The sequence below is a fragment of the Melanaphis sacchari genome, unplaced genomic scaffold (genome assembly GCF_002803265.2).
Source record: "Melanaphis sacchari strain LSU unplaced genomic scaffold, SCAv2.0 Contig1_pilon_pilon, whole genome shotgun sequence".
NCBI lineage: Eukaryota > Metazoa > Arthropoda > Insecta > Hemiptera > Aphididae > Melanaphis > Melanaphis sacchari.
Window position 1 is genome coordinate 6109889 of NW_020270976.1, and position 21584 is coordinate 6131472.

The 21584-nt window shown below is 27.2% G+C and overlaps 1 protein-coding gene across 3 annotated transcripts in view; it reads right to left on the reverse strand.

Annotated features, from left to right (window-relative positions):
• The window catches only part of LOC112593154 (hepatic leukemia factor-like), a 59597-nt gene extending 38339 nt beyond the window's left edge, over nt 1-21258 (reverse strand). Inside the window, exon 1 of one of the 3 annotated variants that reach the window (XM_025337480.1) lies at nt 20764-21258. In XM_025337480.1, coding sequence (XP_025193265.1) covers nt 20764-20863 — 100 coding nt within the window. In that variant the 5' untranslated portion in view covers nt 20864-21258. Of the gene's footprint in view, nt 1-950; nt 1351-20763 lie in introns of those variants that run through there. The other 2 variants (XM_025337482.1, XM_025337483.1) reach the window with 2 other exon arrangements.
• Between the last annotated feature and the right edge of the window lie 326 nt (nt 21259-21584).

The window sequence follows — 21584 nt, forward strand, 5'->3', positions numbered from 1 at the left end:
TTAAAGACATGTTTAAAGGGTATATAACTTTTTTTTTCGGTTTTGAATCGACGACGCCGCGGGAACTATAATTGAGCATTGCCTCCGCGATGCCGATAGGGTACATAACTATAAAATATCGTATATAATTCACCACGTGGGTATCGTAGAATTATTTTCTTTGGAAAATTTTTGTAATAATTATCCACGTGAGCGACGTTATAACCTACATAATACTATACGAGATACATTTTGACGATCTTACATAAGTGACCAGTACTTACTATTTAAACGTTTAATTTAGGCGAAAAAATATCAAAATTGTATCAAGGCAATAAGCATTTTTAATACTTATCACTTTACACTTATCAGTAATCATAAACGCGTGCAAATGATATTATTGAACGAGCGCCGCCGTTCACTCTCGACAGACACTCGGACTCTACCGACCGACATTCCGGTTTACGTATGAGTGCATGTGCAGTGCGCGTGCGCGTGCGTGCAAGGATGACGAAAAAACACAATTATATTATTATATACAATGTTGAATGTACAACGTACGATGGCTGGGTTAGACACTAGACTACTAGAGTCTAGACAGTAATAAAACGACTAAATCGAGACGCATTATCACGGCTGAATGGCAATTTTGACAAATCACGTCATGTTCCTCGCTATCATAATCCAAATTATCCACATTATATAACTATTACACCGTCGACGGGTTCAAACAACACGGTAGAAACCAGTGTATTTTTCATACTTCATTTTTCTCCCGTCGGTCGTTCATTGCAAACGTTTCGAACCGAGCTTAAACCAGAGTCCACGTGTCACATTCCACCGAATTATCACATCTCACACACGTCAGTTTCAAGTAATACAATAAAGTGCACGATGCAAAAAAAAAAAAAAAACGTTATAGCACACAAAATTTTTTTTTTTTTTCATATTATTAGAGGCTTATTCCTTACCCATTTCCACCGGTACTTCAGCGAAATCTTCTTGTACACTAGAATGGTCCATACATTTAACGTCGACGTTCCCGACAAGCGAAGAGACGTAGACGGTGTAAAGAAACGTTCGATGACTACTATTATTTTATTTTATTTTTTTTTTTTTATTTTTTATTTTTTAGTTTAGTAAACGATAGACATTAACAAATTATTATTCAATAATTATTATAAACGTGTTACACGATTAGTGGCGGCGGCACGAACGCGACTATCACTATATTATTATCTCGATATTATAAGAATAGTATAATACCAGAAACTACGCGCGGCAAAAAGCAATCGTCGGATAGCGCCATGTATTCTCATCAGCCGGGACAGGACACGCAGCGCACTCCAAAACGACTAAACGCGATTTAGTCGCCGCGTACAACAATATTATCCGGTGGACGGACGACAGTCGGGCGCGTACCTCTATCTGCTATCTAAAGTGTGCAGCACACGGCACGAAATATACGTTTCGAACAACGAATATTCCTTTTATTTCGTCACGGCTAATTAAAAGATAAACACAAAAAAAAAAAAAATAAAATAAAAATAAAAGCCAAACAAAACCGGTTCGATCGAAAACCAGATAATAATTTAATATTTTATACACGTTTTCTCCCGCCAGCCCGAAACGTCTGCCGCGCCGGTACGCCCAATATCATTGAAAAAGCGCATACACACATGCGTTATATTATTATTACTATTATTACTATTACTATTTTATTATTATAATATTATACACTATCTTTACGTGTTCAAGGACTCTTCGACGCCCATTATACTTGTGCGTATCGGTAGCTGGCTCTGCGCGACGTGCGCGGCGGCGGCGGCGACTGCTGTAGCGCACTGTTCTGTGGCACTACACTCTGTATAGTACACGGTTTGCGTACTATATACGTATATAATATTATACGCGCCGCAGACCAACACACACACACACACACACACACACACACACACATATACATATGTAATTGTTCGAGTTGTACAGTACAGACGACTCTTCGGAGTGATGATAATAATTAATAATTATTTCATTGTTTTTGACAATAATGATGACAAGAACGCGCGTACGCGCACGTACGCGGTACAAAATTAAAGTGGTCACATATGCGCGCGTTCTGCCGGGTATGATAATAATATAATATCGTGATAGTGTAGTATTGCGTGCGCATTTTTTTTTTCATTTTTCGTCAAACCAGATTACAACGATTTAAACCCTTCAAACCCCCTTATAGTTCTATAGTCTATCGTCGTTTTTCTCGACGCCGTTTTGTTACAAAACACGAATAAAGGTCGTATGCTGATGACTTTTTAATTTTTTTTTTTTTTATTTTTTCCGAAACATTTCAAGCTTCTCCAAACACCTGCCGTAAAACTGGCCACGCCCATAAAAATATGCAAGTAGTAAAATAGCGTTTGCGCGCGTGATCGGCGGCGACGTGTGGCATCGCCGCAAATCGTATATCGTTTTAATACCTAATATAATAGGTACTCGATTGTAAAGGAATGTTATATATTCATAGGCCTATAGACAGATTCGTTTCTATGTGGTGCACATCTAACGGAATTTCTTCAAAATCTTGCAGTCTATACAAGGCCACCGTGTATACATTGTGATTTCACTGACATGCGAATGATATTATGATAAGTATTCGAGTTATATTTTTGTAATTTGATATCAACAGTTGTTTTACATTGCGTTTTTAACGAGATTTTCAAAAACCGTTGTATATCAGCAATTATTTGAAGACAAAATGACAAGAACAGCAGAAATATTTAAAAATTAATAACAATAATTATAATCTACAACAACTGCTTAATATAGTAATAATAATAAAAATAAAAATAGAGACCAACAATACTCGCCTATAAAGCTCATTCGATTAGATTTAAAATCAATTTGGTGAATAAAATTATGAATAGCTTTTTCTATGATGCCATTATTAAAGTCAGAAAAGTTGAGGTTAAAAGAAGAGAAAACGCAAATTAGATAAATTCTAGGACGTACTGTAACCATACTTTGCATGAATAAAAAATATTTTGTGAATCCGTAGCTCCGCATGCACCGTATTTTCACACGGTCGAAAAAATGAACGCACCGTAGTTCCGCATTGTAAAAATATTTTTAACAACCAAGTCCACGTGCCATAAAATTAATCAAGATATCGGATATGTTGAAATTAAACTAATATAGTATTTTTACTAATAAAAGCAGTTGTCTTGTCCGAGAATATAAAAACAAAAAATCCAACATAGGAAAATCGCTTAGACAATTATTTGATCTAATATTTCTGGATCCTAATGATATTAAACTATGTTTTGAAAATGACTTAAGAAATGACCAATCCGAGATTGCATGAATTAAAAAATTATCACTTCGAGATAAAACATACATAAAAAACTATGCAACATTTCCACCCAGTATTTGGGCCAAAATAAAAGCAACATTGGAGACAACAACAAACAACCGTGAGCTTTTCATGCTAAATTTGGTGATTTATTTAGTTTTCATTAAAAATGTATATCTATGCAGGCAAATTCTTACATACGAATGAATTCTGCTAATAATAAAGTAGGATAATTAGAACTCAATAAAAAACTAATATGCAATTTATAAATAAAACAAATTAAATCATATAACGACAACTAAATGATAGAAATAATTTTGTAAAAAGTTTAGCTTCATTTATTAATATTTAATTTTAATTTGCATAATAACTTTATATCAACAACGACAATTATGTTATTTCCAGTATTATCAATCTAATATTATTTTTATTTAACTTTAATAACACATACTTATTGTATTTAAACAATAAAAAAATAATACAAAATTAGTGTTAAAGAAAACCTTGTATGCGAAGTTACAGTATTAAAAAAAAACCGTGTATGAGAAGTTAAGGTGATATATTATAAAATGGCCACGATGCATGTGCAATTATGGTGCACCAGAATTCTATGTGAGAAAAAATAATAAGTATAATTAGTTTGCATAATAATTATTATCATTATAAATAATTTTGCTGATCACGTGATTTAGGGGTGTTATTTATTATTCAAATAATATTAATGTCAACATAAATTGTCGTGGGCAGACGGTTGTTATATACTAAAATTTAGTTGTGACAAGAAGTAGCAGTCGTATTATAATACATATTTTATGCAGCATAGATAGACAAATGCGTAGGCATCGAACAACACACAAGCCGTCAATCGTATACGTATATTGGCTATTAGGCACACAACTGATTATTATTTTTTTTTTTTATATAATTATTCAATAAACTCGCCTTGTACAGCACCACTTTTAGAATAGTTTATTATTTAAATTTGAAACCAACATTTGACCATGAATCTATATTTATCACATTTTATTAAAAAATATATATTATTATACGTGTTCAAATGTAAAATGGTTGTTTTAAATAGGACCACCATTTAGTATTTATTATTATTATTATTTTTTTTTACAACTAAGGTATTATATACCATTGGTATTAAAAAAAAATACATGTTAAAATAGTTGTACAAATTATACATATCAATAAATTTTATAAAAATAAGAATTTTATTACATTTGTCCTGATAAGAGTTAAGAGCCTATGTACAAATCATCTGGAGTTTCAAAATTTGCTTAGGTTTGATTAGGACATAAAGAATTCAAAATATTATAGTATAACAATTAGGAATAGATTTTAATAGGTTTCATCTTCACCACAGTGATACAGCCAGAATTTGAAGTTTTGACTAAGACAACAGTTAAAGTATAAGGTTTTGAAAAATGCATTAAATAATCTTTTGAAAAGACGATTATTAATATTTATTATAGTTCTTTTGGGTTAATTTAACTAATGTTTATTCAGATTAAATCTATATTATTAACATAATATGGCCTACAGAATAAGAACTTACAAATAATTAATAGAAAGATTGAAATCATACTTGGTAATTTATTTTTATTTACTAATTAATTATTTAATTTTTCCTTTTATAATATTGATATAATATAAAATTATGTAATGCATTATGTATAATATATTATAAAACTGTTGTTATTTTGCATTCTACGCATACATTGATCGTATAACTTTATAGTTTATAGTAGACTAAATTCTTATAAACTAAATTTAAATAATTATTAACAGATTTAACAAATAAATTTGACGAAATGGGAAACGATCAAAGGAATACATAAAATAGAGGTACCTGCATCATATTTAGCAAAAATAAATTCTTGGTATATATTATAAAACATGATCATATTATAGATTGAAAAACTGAAAAATTAATAAAAACAATCTAACATATTTAAAATTAATAATACCTAAATATCTAATAAATAAATAACTGCATTCTGTGGAAAACGATTTTAAGAAAACTAAGATTACTAATTTTTCAACTAATTACTAGAATAGTAATAAGTAATTAATTACTAAAGCCTCACAAAATTTAATTTACAAGTAATATGGAATTGTCCGAAATATTTCAGTCGTTCGAAAATCAACTGTTTGGTCGAAAAACAATGTGTAGAACAAATAAATCTACATTCACTCTAGTGAAGCAGATCCACTTGTAATGCATACAATTCATTGAGTATTATATAATTTTTCAGATTATTCTAACAATAAATTTTGGCAGTTATGGGAAGCGAGATAAAAAAAGAAGTATGAAGAAACTGATGTTTGTTACCATAGAGTTTTAAATAAAAACTAATTAAATCTACATGGCATAATCAGATATATATTTTTATATTTTATGTTGTATCCAACAATAATTACATTTTACATACAATAGGTACATTCTATACAACATACAGTAGAAATATCCTTGGACATTTAAGTATTCACTATAACTTTGACGTTAAAAATTATATTTTTGTGTTTCAAATAGTTTTATAGCTAAAAAATAATTAGATAATATGTGTTTTTAAATTCAAAAAATGAGTACCTATTAACTTTTGTAAAATAAAATACCTACAGGGTCGGAAAATGTTGGGGTATTCATGTTTTATGCTGCATTATTAATTTTATAATACACAGATATTTACTGCTGTACACAAATATAGTAGCGATTCCATCGCCATTAACCACTATGGAATAGTTAGATACAAATATGAATATACTTTTTTAAATATTTTATAACTACAAATGAATACTGTACAATGCGATTATTATAGGCGAGCACGATTATCATTTTAATTAAAAATCATGAAATACCTACTTGTATAAGGTAAAAATTCATTCAGTCATTATGTATTACTTAAATATAATATGAAAAAATTAATTCTATTATAACGATAAATACTTTTCTTAACACAATGTTGACTTTGTAAATGATTTGGAATATATTAAAAATTATACTAATATTATTAGATACAATGACGTATAAACAATCATTAATGTATATTAAGTAAATAATTTATAAAAATATAACGTATCTTAATTTATTATATTTCTTCATTTGGTAGTGAGTTGGTGTTAAAGACATAAAGTTTCCATACATTTAGAGCCTCGCGGAATGAATTTCTACGTGGAGCCTCACAAAAACTAACGCTGGCCTAGCATACCAACCAAGTGTAAATTATATTATATATTTAAACATCTTATACTATAATAATATATTTGTTTAAACTATAAAATAAAATATTATAGGATCATATATCTAGGTATTTATAGACCTATTATAATATTTGTGAAAGTAGTGAAATAGTCGACTGACACGACCTTTGTTTAACAAAAATCTGTAAAAAAAAAAAAAAAAAATTGTGTCTTCTAATAATTTAATACAGGGTTGGTAATAAACGTGTATAAAACGTTTTATACGTTACACGTATAATACCCTACGTTTAAAACGTATAAAATGACTAAAACGTATAATATGTTTTGTTTTTGAAATTAACTCTTAAAAATTAAAAATAGTAAATACTCTTCATATTTCAAGTAATAAATTAGGTTTTTAATTTTTATAATTCGTAAAAAATTAAATTATATATATATTACTATATTAGTCATTAGATAATAATGATTAATGGTAATATAAAAATAATAAATATATTATATATAATTATAAAAAAATATTTTTGTTTGGAATTTTCTTTACTCATAGTAAATAATAATTAATGCTACTGACATAGGATATAATATAATATTATTATATTCATATTGTAAAGTAAACTTAAAAATTTAAATATTGTGCCTGTATATTTCGTACGAACGCGACGAGAACAAGACACACACTGAACTATTTAATGTTAAATAACATACTATACTTACTTAATATCTTGTGATAAATTTCAATAATTAATAGTACAAAAATAATAAATATCAAGTGTTATAAATATCACAAGTACTATGGTTTTAATATTTTTAATTTTATTATAAATACGTTTTCAATAACATAATAGACAATAGTTAATAATAGATGAATAATAGGTACCACAAATGTCTATATATAATTTATATTTCCTTATTTTATTGTTATTTGTTAGGGATTTTTTTTTTATACGGTATAAAATGTATATAATTATGTGTTTTATACTATACGATTTATACGTTTTATACGTATGTATAATACGTGTTTTATACTATACCGTATTATACGTTTCAACCCTGATTTAATATCAAGTCATATTTACGGATATCGCTTTTTCTAAAGATCTGAAACCTGTTTTTTATGAAAACTGGTCATTTTTAACTGAAACCTTCTCAAAGAGGATGCCTAAGAGTCTCACAAACTTCATTGTAGTGTTTAAACTCGTTTTGATCGTGTATTTAATATCAGCATATATAAATCTATTTTTAAATATTATAAACCGTATTTATAACACAAAATAATACTGTATATATCTAATGATATATTTTAAACTATTTTTAATTAACCTAACTTCACATAAAAACCTTAAGTAATGGAATCAATACTCGTATTATACCGAATCCACGAATTCAAATAGGACTGTACTTTGTAGTGGTGTAAACTATAAGATCTATAACTATAATTATACAATAAATATATTATTTCATGCGTACTCGCGTAAATTAATCCACTCCCCCTCTCTCACGCTAGACTCACGATGCATATACAAATTGATTAATTTATTAGTTTAGTTCAATCAGATTTAATGAACTAATCATGAGCCACTAAATCATGTTTTTGGGAGACTATAAACTTACTATTGATTTATTAAATGTTTAGTTATAGTTTATGCAACCTAGTACTATAGTGATACTTGGTGATAGGGCTAGTCTATGAGTATAAGATCTACAGATAAATTGAAAACTTTCACAAACAAATTTTGAGGTTGTAACTCAATAAGTTATAGTACAATTAAATGTTCTTTGCATAACTTATTTTTCCAACACCTAGTATATGTGGTGTCAGAGGCGTAACTAGAACTTTGATTGCCCGTGGAAAATAATCGAGCGGGCCCATAGTTACACACATTTGAAGGAAAGAGTACGAGAAACATGTACCCGCTCACAAAATTAATCTTTATATCCACCTCAGCTAATAGATTATAATTATAAATAATTAAAACTATGTTACACCACTCTTAATATTAAGTACCTTTCCTCCGCTTCACAATTTTTATCGCAAATAAAGAGTTAACACTGCACATAAAATAGTCTATACGACGTGAATGTTAGTAATTTTTTAAAATAATATTAAATTAAATTTATTTTAAAGCAATTAAATTGTACAAGGACATAGTTTTTTAATTTTTAGAATAATGATGATTTGTTTTTTGGATTCCATACATTCAATGATAGGGTCTTCCAGAGTCGTGGGCCCTAGATTCATTGAGTGCTTTTGCCGCAAACATATGGTAGGTGAGCATGTATAAGACGTTTAAGTGTAACATCACTAGACTTGTGGTAAAATAGTTTCGTCGTTGTCGTATAAGTGTTAAGTTTCTATTCTTATTAATGGTTATTCTTTTATTGTTACTAGTATTCTATTCTATAATATGATCAATTAACCTATCATCAGCTCGGTATTACTCATTATGGTAATACATACTACGTATAATAACTTAATGTCTAGGTAAAAATACTTCGTTAAAACCAAAATTGAATTATTTCTCTTAATATAATCGACTTATTAATTTAAGCACACACACACTCATACATATAATGATAACGATTGCTATACAATATAGGTTTGCATATGATATCACGACATAGCAGCAACGATGATGGTGGCGTTAACAGTAAACCGCAAACTAGTTCATATTGCAGCGGTAGTGGTTTTTAAATAAATTTATATGACATTATGTACTTTTTTTATAACGCAAAAGATATCTACTATAAATATTATAGAAAATACTTATATACCCATTTATAGGTTTCTATGTATTATTCTCGTAAAAATAATACAAATTTACGTATACATAATATTCAGCATTACTAAACAATAATTGATTAGATTTAAATATAAATATGTTTTACGGGAAAAATAGCAGAATTGTATAGTCATAATTATGTCATCTATTAAAAATATTTTATTATTCAATTTTAATTTCAATATTGAGTTGAATAAATAGATTTCCCATACTTTATTTATTATATTATATACTATATTAAGATTTATTTTAGCATCTATTAAGTTAAATCCATTTCATAAATACAAGAAGAATAATATATTTAATTACATTGTTAACCATTTTATTAGTATTCAAAAATTCAAAATTATATTATATTATTAATAAGAATGCTCCTATTTTTTTTTTTTTTTTTTTTATAAAAAAATTATCAAAGAACTTTAGATTTTGGATACATGACGTTTCAATATTTCATTAGCGTCTGATTTTCGATTAGATACATGTATATTTTCTCAAATTTTAAATCGTACATTCTTTATAATATAAAATTGTAATAATTTGGAACTATATGATCGACGTATATTTATTGAGTTAGACAAATATAAAGTCTAATGAAGAAACCTTACTCTTAGCAGCAATGATCGCAGAAAAAGATATGAGAGGTATTTTTACTGTAGTCTCAATTAATGTAAAAATAGTGAGTTAATATATATTTTTTTTAGATAGCAAAAAAAGAAATAATAGTTTTATAATATTAATAAAGAATGCGTTATACTTGGAGAGTATTACTTCTCTAATGCTTCAACTAAGAGAAATGCTGTAGACGCTCGCGCACACCCCTGAAGATGTAATAATTACACGTGACATGTAGCGTCTGTTTTAAAAAATGTACGATACCTAGTTGTGTTAACAAATTATAATTTAATTTTGTGTTGTTAGTTTTAATAAAACAGAAAATTGACGGAGTATATTATAAAATTTAGACATTGTTCTCTCGTTGACTTTTAAGTTATTTTAATATTAAAGCAAGTTATGAACCTTTTAAAATTTAAGATTTTGCTTACTCATAATTTATTTCAAAATAAATACATAAAAACTGACGAAAAAATTTGGTTAATATTATCAGTTATTACCTTTAAATTTAATAATTAGTCAATTTACATGAAATTTTAAGATATTTATAATTAACAACACATAATAGATTCTGTCGAACGAAAATTTTTTATTGGTCGTTTAAAACAGCGATTCTCAACCGCCGGTCCGCGATAAAAAAAAGAACTAATCCGTGTTATATTGGAAAAAATTATATTTCCAAGGTATATTTACCTATTTTTTTTTTGTAATTGATATACCGGTATTGTTATATTTAGCAAATATTTATTAATGCTTTTAACTTGTTATTAAATTAAATACACTAATCTGAAGGCAAAACTAAAAAAATAAAGTATAACTTTTTTATTTTTTGAACCAAAACCCAAAGTAGTCCGTAGTTTTAATTAAAAGCCATCTAGGTGGTCTGCGACAACAAAAAGGTTGAGAATCACTAGTTTAGAAGATAGATTACGTTCTCTATTAAGTCTTTTCAAGTCCTAGAAATAATTCGTTCTCGTTCCGTTCTACGAGTCATTGGAATTATGTTTATTTTGTTATTATACCGTTTCCTAGTGTGATATTTTCTCTAGTGCAAAATAATAATTACACTTGTTAGGTTTTTTTACTATTTCTATCGAATTTCAAAGTTTCTTTCCGCTCCTGCTTTAAACGTTTCTACACCGTGATGACCACATGTATTTATCGAATAAAACGCTGACTCGACCCTATAATACGTATATATTATACACGCGACCCTACAACACGCGTGTGTCAGTGTACGCGTGTCTTTTTTAAAGGGAGGATTTAGTTCTGTGCGTATATTACTTTCACTAGCTACATGCTCTTTCCGTCCAGAGGAAAAACGGGGGAAGCCGGAGAACTGTTGTTTAAAAAAATTTTTTTTTCCTCATAGGTACATAGAGGGTTAGGGTCATTGAACGATTTGTCAACTGTTGGGAATAACTATGTACATAGTTGTATCGGGTGCACCACACGTCCATCGACGACAGCAGACACCCAGCCGGAGAAGCCCCGACACCACTACGTTTCTGCGGTCACTGTATCGTATATCACTACGCTCCGCGGAAATATACCGGCTGCGAGCACACGCGTAAATTATACGTATATAAGTACTAGTACACACATAATAATAATAATATGTAGGTGCAGTTGTCTAGTATGGTGTACAGCAGATATACACTGCTTTTTTCAACACGTTCCTACATATCATTAAATTATATCATTACCTATATATAGTTTATATGCTATGCCGATAATCAATACTTTACTGGTCATAAGATAAAGGGGGGGGGGCACCTCATATTGATGATTTGTATACAACTTCAAACCACGAATAATGTGACTATTAACCTATAATCACTATTTTGTTTATCAACATTTGACGAATGTTTTAAGTAAAATGGCTACGGACCATAAACTATTATTAGACCTTATATGATAAGTTAAAAATCCAAAAGTTTAAGATTTATCACTTTTTTTTAGTCCGGTGTAACAACGATAATATAGAAATTCGAATTCAAATATATTTACCTATAAATACATAAGTACAACAATTTATAGGTAATACAAAATAATTCATTACGAGCGTTGTCGCTGTGACGAATAGACATTAGTATAACGTGTATATAATAAAATACACGCGACACAAGAAGTTGGTTAAAAATATTTATATAATAATGCACATATTCAATGTTTCTTACCGCAAATGACCCAGTTAATTAGTTTTTTGGAATGTCTTAGGTACTAAACAAAAGAATCGCGTTTATTAAACTTTTAGTTTACCTAAGCTGGAAATAAATAAAAAAATACATTTTGTTTATGTGTTAGGTACTTAAATTATAAGAAGTATGCTTAGTTGTAGATTGTAATATTCGTATAGTTATGTATGCTGTAAGACGCAAATTTTACAAAACGTATAATAACATAATGATAAATTTCGGCTGAAATGCACGAGGAAAAACTAGGTAAGAAATCACATTAAACGTATTAAAATAAGAATTGTATATAATAATATGTAGTAAATACAAATGTATATGTTCTAATGTTCGGTTAACCTTGGACGTTTTTCTGATAATTACAATTGATCATTTTGAACTTTGATATTTGCATATAGCATATTAATTATTATGTACATAAAAATAAGTTGTTAAATGTTGTGTAAAACAAAATAGGCAAAAACAAATTCATACATATGCTGCAATCATTTCCAGAAGAAAATAATTATGGAAGTTAACCTTAAGGACACATGATGTGACTATTAGATAGTAATCAGTAAAACGTATGTACCACAGTAAAAGTGAACTGCATTCAAAAACTATTAATGCATAAAATAATAATTTATTATAGAAATGAAAAATTCAATGTTTTTATGACATTGTAATAACTAAGTAATATGTTAATATTTGTTTGCTCTCAAGGTATAGATTTTCAAGATCTGTAATTGACAATTAGGATATATATATAATATATATTATATATGTCATTACGATTACTGTAATAGTGTATCTACTCGATTATCATATTATCTAAAAGACCACTTTATAGATCTATCCTTATGACTTATACTCTAACTATCTACTATTTATTAGGGTCCATAGCAATTGTTGTGCCGCGTGCCATTAATTTCGTCCTATAATAATTATTGATCTTAATGTGATGCGTGACATACTGATATTGAATTGTCAAAGGGTAATTTTAATAGATTATAAGAATAGTCTTAGAGTATCAGAACAATATTTTAGTTAATTTGTTTTAAATAATATAAATATAAGGAATTATAAATTAATAATTGACATTTAAGAAAATAAGATTAAACCATAAATTATTCAATCATATTAAAATCACACATAAAAACATAAATTAATATTTATTTTCTAAACAAAGAACGTTGAAGTATTCAAATTAAATAATTTTAGTAATTCAAATATTAAATGAATTGATTTTATCATAATATGGTACTTCACTTTTAAACTGTTAGGGGAGCGAACCTGATTTTTTTTAAATTGAACTCGTAATGAACGATAAGTAGTTGGAAAATACATTGAGCTTCAACTTTGAGGGTAGTTTCTGATATAAAATTAGAGATAATTTTTACTCTGGAGAGGCCAGAAGTATTTTTCAAAATAACCGAGGCAAACGAAAAAAAAACTAAAGAAAAACAGAAATTTTTAAGTAATCTAACTAATTTTTGACAAAATAAATTTTTTTTTTTAAGATGTAACCCGAAAACAAATAACCGTAAATACTTGAAATTTTTACCAAATGTTGATATGATCATTTACTATTCATAATATTATGCATAATTTTAAAAATATTTTCATTTATTAGTCTTTTTGAATCATTACTAAATGTTTAGTTATATTTCTATAAATATTGATTAAATAGTTTTTGTTCGGTCAGAAAGCTTGAAAATTTAATACAAGATCCCACAAATTCTTCTTATGAATATAAAGTATATAAAATATACAGAAGATATATAGGCACAATTTTGTTTAATAACAACTAAAAGTTCAAATTTTTCAAAATCACAAAAATTAATCAATAATTTAAATAATATTTTATATAAAATATGAAATTTTTAAAGCTAAAGCTTGAAATTTCATACAAAGCTCCGCGCATAAGAAGTTCATAACGAATAAAAAAAAATCTAAAAACATAAGCATAATACTTTAAGCTTAAAATTGAACGAAATTACTTATTTAAACTATGAATAACGATATCCATTATTTTGTTATAATTAAATAGGTAATATTATTTTTAGAGATATAGAACTTTTACGTATATTATTATATTTTATACACCCAATGACATTTTAAAATGCAATGTTTTAGGTACACATTAATTCAACCAACATCATATTACTAATAGTAAAATAAATTGCTTTACATAAAAGAAATATAAAAAAAATCATAATATGATATTTACTTAGCGAATGAATAGACTGATAGATCGTCTCTATATCTATTATTTACTGTACAGAAGATTAATTTTTAAAGTGGCGATAGGTTTAAAAATAAATTTGGTTATTATTTTTTTTAACTGTCTAATAAGTACGACAATCTACAGTATACATTATTAAAATTACTGTAAAAGTAATAAATGTTTTTTTATCGCAACTCCATTGGGCAGTAGACATCATGTATATGACAAATTGCAAACAAAAATATTTAAGGATGTTATAATATATTATATTCAATAGCGCGACCAGTGGGGTAAGACTGGTAGGTCCGGGCCTTCCTGATTTTAAACCCTTATCCCTTATAATACACCCAAAATATACATTTTAAAATAAATATTTCTAAATTAAAAACAAGAAATTTCTTAATGAAATCTGAAGACATCGGCGAACTGGTGTATAATAACACAACCGTCGTTGCTAGAATCGACATTCGGCGGTCATCACTGCTGAACATGGGCAATTTAATAATATTGCAATTTATTTTATTATGTCACGGTTGATAAGCGAGTCCATACTTCATGAATGAATGTTTTCGTTTTATAAGTGATTTGTGCGATAATTTACGATGAAATGATTAACCAGTATTTTTATACTTTAAAAAACTGAACATGTAAATGCAAACCTAACCATGTCCAAAAAAAATAAAAAATAAGCCAAAGGTCTATTAAATCAATTTTGTTCTTTAAACATAAAAGTTACCACTACACATCTTTATAATTTGGTGTTAACATCAATCAATGTTTAGATCGGAGTTATTAGAAGATCCTAAAAACGAAATAGACGAGTTCACCAAAATAAAAATAGTGTACATTGATTGTACACGTTTGTATTATAACAGGCCTGATCTGAATTTTGATCTTGAACACATTTTTGTATATGTTTGGATTGTTAACTCGGATTTCTGTTTTATGATTATTGCATAATATATAATATATCATTGACAAAAATGCGAGCAAAAATGTTTACATTGTGGTTAAATTCTAAATAAAAATGTGTATGCTATTGGCATACTCTGATAAACTAGTAACAGATTCGTTGACACCACAATAATACTATCTAAAATTTAACATTTCCAATTGTGTAGAAAAAATAATGCTGGACGCATTCTACTACAGCAATGGATTTTCGGTGGAATATGTCGGGAAACCAAAGCGTTTATATATTTATGAGTATACTTGATAATATCGGAGAAAACGTTGTTAATTAAATACAAAAATTTACAAAACCAGGCTCAATAATTATGTCAAATTATATCTACCTATAGGTATAGTAAGCATTTATATATATATATATATATATTTAATTTATAATTAAAATACGTTATATTATCAATGATATATAATTTATTTATTTATTATATTGTTTATTTTATTTATGGCGTAGCGATAACAAATGCATTTTATTAGCCAAGTCCAGACACGGTTGGATGAGGCGTTCATGTGTCACTACATCGAGTGCGAGGTCAGTTTTAAATATTAAATGTAAATACCTATAAATTATCTAATACTTAGAATTTTCCAACATGGAAAAATATTCGCATTTTTTAATTTTTATGTAATAAAAAATATAAAGTTTAGAATATAACTATAATTGAATTTGGTTCTTTCTTCGTGATTCGACTTCGACGTACAATATATAAGTAGTATATTATAAACTATAACAATATAAACACTATAAACTTTGTTGTCCACTACGAGTTGACATTGATGACACCCATGACATTAATACGATAAAAATAAATTTTGTTTTGATTTAAAAAAAAAAAAGTAATGCAATTACCTATATATTTGATATACATATTATGAAGAAATTTGATGTATTATTATAACATGTACTGGAGCATGCTAGTTTATTTTCATTATTTTAAATGTATGGATTCAAAAACTAATAGAGACTCGAAGCCTCTGTTGTTTATATACCTACAACCTACACGATTTTATGTTCTCGGATTTCTTGAGAATTGGTGTAGAAGTATCGTGTTTCGTGGGAATCCATTGATGGCCGACCAATTATACACACGTCATTCGTTTCGTTTACGGTTAAGAGGACGTCGTACCTACATGCGTGTTGACTCTATTTTACTAACGTAAATTATAGCAAATTTTAGGTATGACATTCTCTTAAGAAGTAGTAAAAGACACTTCTTAATACAGAGAAGAATCTGTGTATGGATGTTTAATATATAGGTGTATAGCTGGACATGTATGTATGTAAGTACTTACTGACTACGCAGTCAGAAGGGAAGCCGAAAAATAATAAATAAAATAAACCTATATACTTGTCGAATGCGAAATTTAATCATAATATTCTGTTCATATTTTATTGATATATAATAAGAAGTATAATCACGTAGACGCGTAGCCATATTATCAGTCAAATTATTTCGTGAACGAAAAATATAGTTAATGCTGTTCACAGTATAAACATATTATCAACATCGCCGTTAGTCTGTGATTATACTTATTCGCCTTTGACCCATTTAAACGGAAATGGTTAGGCTATCGGATTATTTTGTATCAAATAACCTCGGTTTTCAATTAGTCTAAGCCAGTAATCGACCAAAATAGAACATTTTGTCGTTATTTGTATAATTTACTAGTTGTCTTAAATATGTCTATTATAATGTAATGCGAACATTTTATAACATTATTTTTATTTATATTCATTTTTTCATTAAAACCACATAATATATTAAAAAAAATATAGTGTTACTCACCATATTTACCTTAAATAGGTTGTATTCTCTAATCAATTGTAAAATATAAACAAAACCGTTAATACATCTTCACGGAAAAATATATTGTAATGCATTATAAATCTTTAGTGCCTATAGATAACCAGAGGCGTTATTCAAGAATTTAGTATTGAATGCTAAACAATTTAACACTCATAATCAGTACTACTTTAATTACTATCAGATTTTAAAATTTTTATTAAACATAACAATATTTTAATAATTTATCGATTTTCTTTAAAGAAAAATAAATAAAATGATTAGACATACATATGATGCATACACAATACAAAAATATAACTGTAATTTCTATACTTTTTAACTAAAAATGATAAAGCAAAAGAAAATTCAATAGATAATCTGAGATGGCTAATATTTTAGTATTTACAAAATTCCATAAAATATATTTAACAAAGGATAATGAAAATTTTCAATAAAAATGTTATAATTTCTATTAAAAAACTGTCTATTAATTTTAATAAAAAAAATCTGTAAATATACAGTATCCATGAAAGCAAATACATACCTTTATATACCCTATAAATTACACAAATTGCTGTACTCTTACTACGCTACTTTAGGTAACAATTTTAACTAATTCAAGTTTTGTCTCGACTGGCCGAAGGCGTACACTGAAGTAAACACTAATATTATAAACTAATAAACATTCCATGTTTAATCGAGGGAAATTAAAATTAAATACATGTTATAGATAGGTATGTGGACATAGTTCGTAAATATTTTAAAATAGTTGTTGACCATTGTCTATTATTATACTTCGGAACTTAAAGTTTGATATATATTTAAAGGACGTCTCACCCGAGAGTGTTGTTTCCATCTTACAAATACGTAATATGGCAAAATTTAATAGTTTTCATTTAATAGCGTTAATTTACCTAATGTAGAATAATATTTGTGGTTTATTAGAATGGGTTTTTTGATATTTTAATTTTTAAGCAAATTAATATAACAATTAAAAATGTTCACATCATCACAACTTACTTCAAAATAATTTAAACATCAAAAAATATACTTGAAACGAACTAGGGAAAATGTTTTTAGTGTTTTTTTTTTTTTACATTAAGTTAAATAATAACTAGTAAATTAATTTAATAATTTTAACCAACGAAGCAAAACAATTATCAAGTACTAAATTTCTGTTGCGCACTTGTAAGACATAGGATAATATATGCGGATGTATTAATTTCCCATCTTAAATAATTTTATAAAGACACAACAAACATCATTCACGACTATATTTACCAACAATGTTTATAATTTATAAATAAAATAATAGTATTATTATTAAGCCGTAAATTATTTCATAAGTTCGTATTGACAATGAGCGAATTTTAATGGTCATATAAAATGTATTTTCTTTATTCTAATCTTCCATAGATTTATAGATTTGGAATTTTTATAAATGAAAATGGCATTATATAATATTATCATATTATGTCTACCTATTAATAATTGGTAAATATTTTTATGAATATTCAATAAATACGTCTAAATAAATATAACAAAAAACCCAATCGAAAATTGTAAGCAACTGCGAAATAAAAAAATGTAATTATTTACATAGATATTGGTCTACGAGACAACTTTCTATTTAATATCATTATTTAACTATTTTTTTCTTCGTTGATTTAAATTTTAAACTGTTTTTTAAATAAACGATTCCTGCAGGCAAATGAATTTTGCTATTGCGACAACATGAAGTGTATGGCATATAATATTCATTTGATATGTATTAGCAATAGATAGATATTTTTCAATGAACTAGTTTATGAATAATACAGTAAATAAATATCATGAAATATCGTATCATGTACAATATCTAATGTAAAAAATGTTTTATTATTTTCTTTAATTCGTAAAATTTGGAAAAATATAAATTTTTTTTTTAATAGATTAAAAAAATCATTATTCTTAACAATTACATATTTTTGGTGTAAACTAGTTAATACATACTAATCGATTAAATTATAGAAAACAATTTCTTTTTAAAACCAACACGGTAGAACAAATTAATTTTGGACAAAAAACAATACAAGAATCGAAAGAATATATTATTATAATAAACCGAAAAGTGCTATAGCATATTATTACGACTAAAAAAAATTGCATATACTTACATAACATTAAAATCATTAGATTAGGACCATTATCTGTACAATGAATTATAATCAATTTGATTTACATTTACGCAATTTGATAAAAATGAAATCGGTAGATAATTAGTTTTTATGGTGTACCTTTGGTTTAAGATTATTATTCATTTATTTATTTTTTATTAAACGTAATTTTGTACATTAAAATGCAGAACAGTAAATAACTCAACTGTTTTAATCCTAGGCAAAAATATAAGTGTATCATTCTTAATTGACTATTAAAAATTACGATTAATATATTAGATATCAGGATTTGATAAAACTATTATAATGGAAATACAAAATTAAACGTAGTTTACCATGAAACAGTTAATAATAAAATTATAAATCATATATAGATATTATACCTCTATACAAATCACATATAAACTTCTGTTCTAAGAATATAATTGTTGTTATTGTCGAAGGTATCTAATGGGCGGTTTAAAGATAATAGTTATATTTTTGGTGTTCTAAGTATTGAATTATAGTGTTCACTCATAAGCAATAGATGGGATTTCAAAAACTGTACAATTATATTTTGGTGTGTATATTTTTAATGTATCAAACTAAACTAGCCACTATTATGATGAATGGTGGAACCAAGTAAGAAGAGCATGTATAAATATATATATTGTATAAGCTACAACAAGCAAATTATTTTTAGAAGTAAACATAAACATGTATATAAGATGAAAAAAATTTTAATTGGATAGCAAATTGGCAAAACGGCGAGTTAGAAATAAGGAAATTTATAATTTAGGAAAGATTTGCTTGACTGAAGTGGAAATATTTATTTATTTTTTTGGTTTTCATATTTTTAGTATTATACTTAGGTACCATTCAAACTTTTATTTTATAAGACAATATTGTTATGTAATAATGATCATAGATGTGATTAATAGATATTTTCTTATTCGATTAACGTTATCAACCTATCTTTAGTGGCCGAGCCATTAAATAAATGTATTTAAATCAAAGTTGATGACTTAATAATGAAGACAATCGCGCACCACGTGGTTCATGAGTTCATAACATACATGACATTTGAGTATTCCAATTAAAATTTACAAAACGTGTGATCACTTTTCACATTACAATAGTTAATATTTATATAATAATCTTACATGATTTTTGTTTTTTAAATACACTTTAAAGAATACTACCTATTGAACATTACAAAACCGTTATTTCTATAGATATTAGTAATTACGTAAAATATCAACATTGTAAAGATCTTAGTATTATACTTAGAACCCAATTTACACGACATATTGAACTTTTACTATTTTTTTTGTTTAATAAACACATTTAAAAACTACAACAATATTCAATTTTATACATCCTTTAAAAATATATAACTACTAAATGAAGATTTTTTAGCTTTACTTCAAATAAGTAATAATAATTATCCATTGTAGGTACAATATAATATTAAAATTTGTATTAATTATAACAATATCTTGACGCTAACATTTAAAAATATGTAAGAAAATGTTGTTACTTACTCGTAAAAAATGGATGGAACGATTCGTCTAGTATGGACTTAAGTCCCATATCAATATCATCGAACATGGATTCTCCGTTGTTGGTTCGTAAATCGCACATGTTTATATGATAATTTATATCCGTATGATAATATGTGTGTACAAACAAAATTTAATCAAAAAAAAAATAACTGTCGTCACCAACACACAAAATGACTGCAGTGATCACGTGTGCGAGACATGAAAAACCCGTACAATTGAAAAAAAAAATACGTATATTATAGGTATTAATATTATTTTATGTCAGTAAAAACCACTAAACGTTTAAAACGAAATCGAAGATTTATGCACGCCCGTTACTTAAACAATCGATAATACTGCAATAACGAATAATTAACTTGGTTTTTGTCTCGAATGAAAAGGTAAAATTAAAAACAAAAATAAAACTAACGAATGGACGAATATAACCGAGTTTGTGCTTTTAAATAAGTCACACATACGAAACATCCGACACTTACCAACCTACTGAACGGGGCGATGGAACGAACAGTCGACGGGTCGACGTGCAGAAGCGTCTGGTATATCTAGCTATGACGTCACGCTAATTGGACCGGTTTGTTTTTGATATTTTTCATTAACCGTGTTTGGTCAAATTCAAATCATTTCTCAAACGCCGATAACGCTGATAACTTTACTACGAGACGGTCCGTATTGTAATTTTTGTAACCAATGCATACAACTTCACGGTGTAAACACGTATTCTGATTAGAGGTATTCATTACTTCGATTTAATCGCCATCGACGGAGTGACGATTGCAACGACCAGCAGCTATTACTGTGTA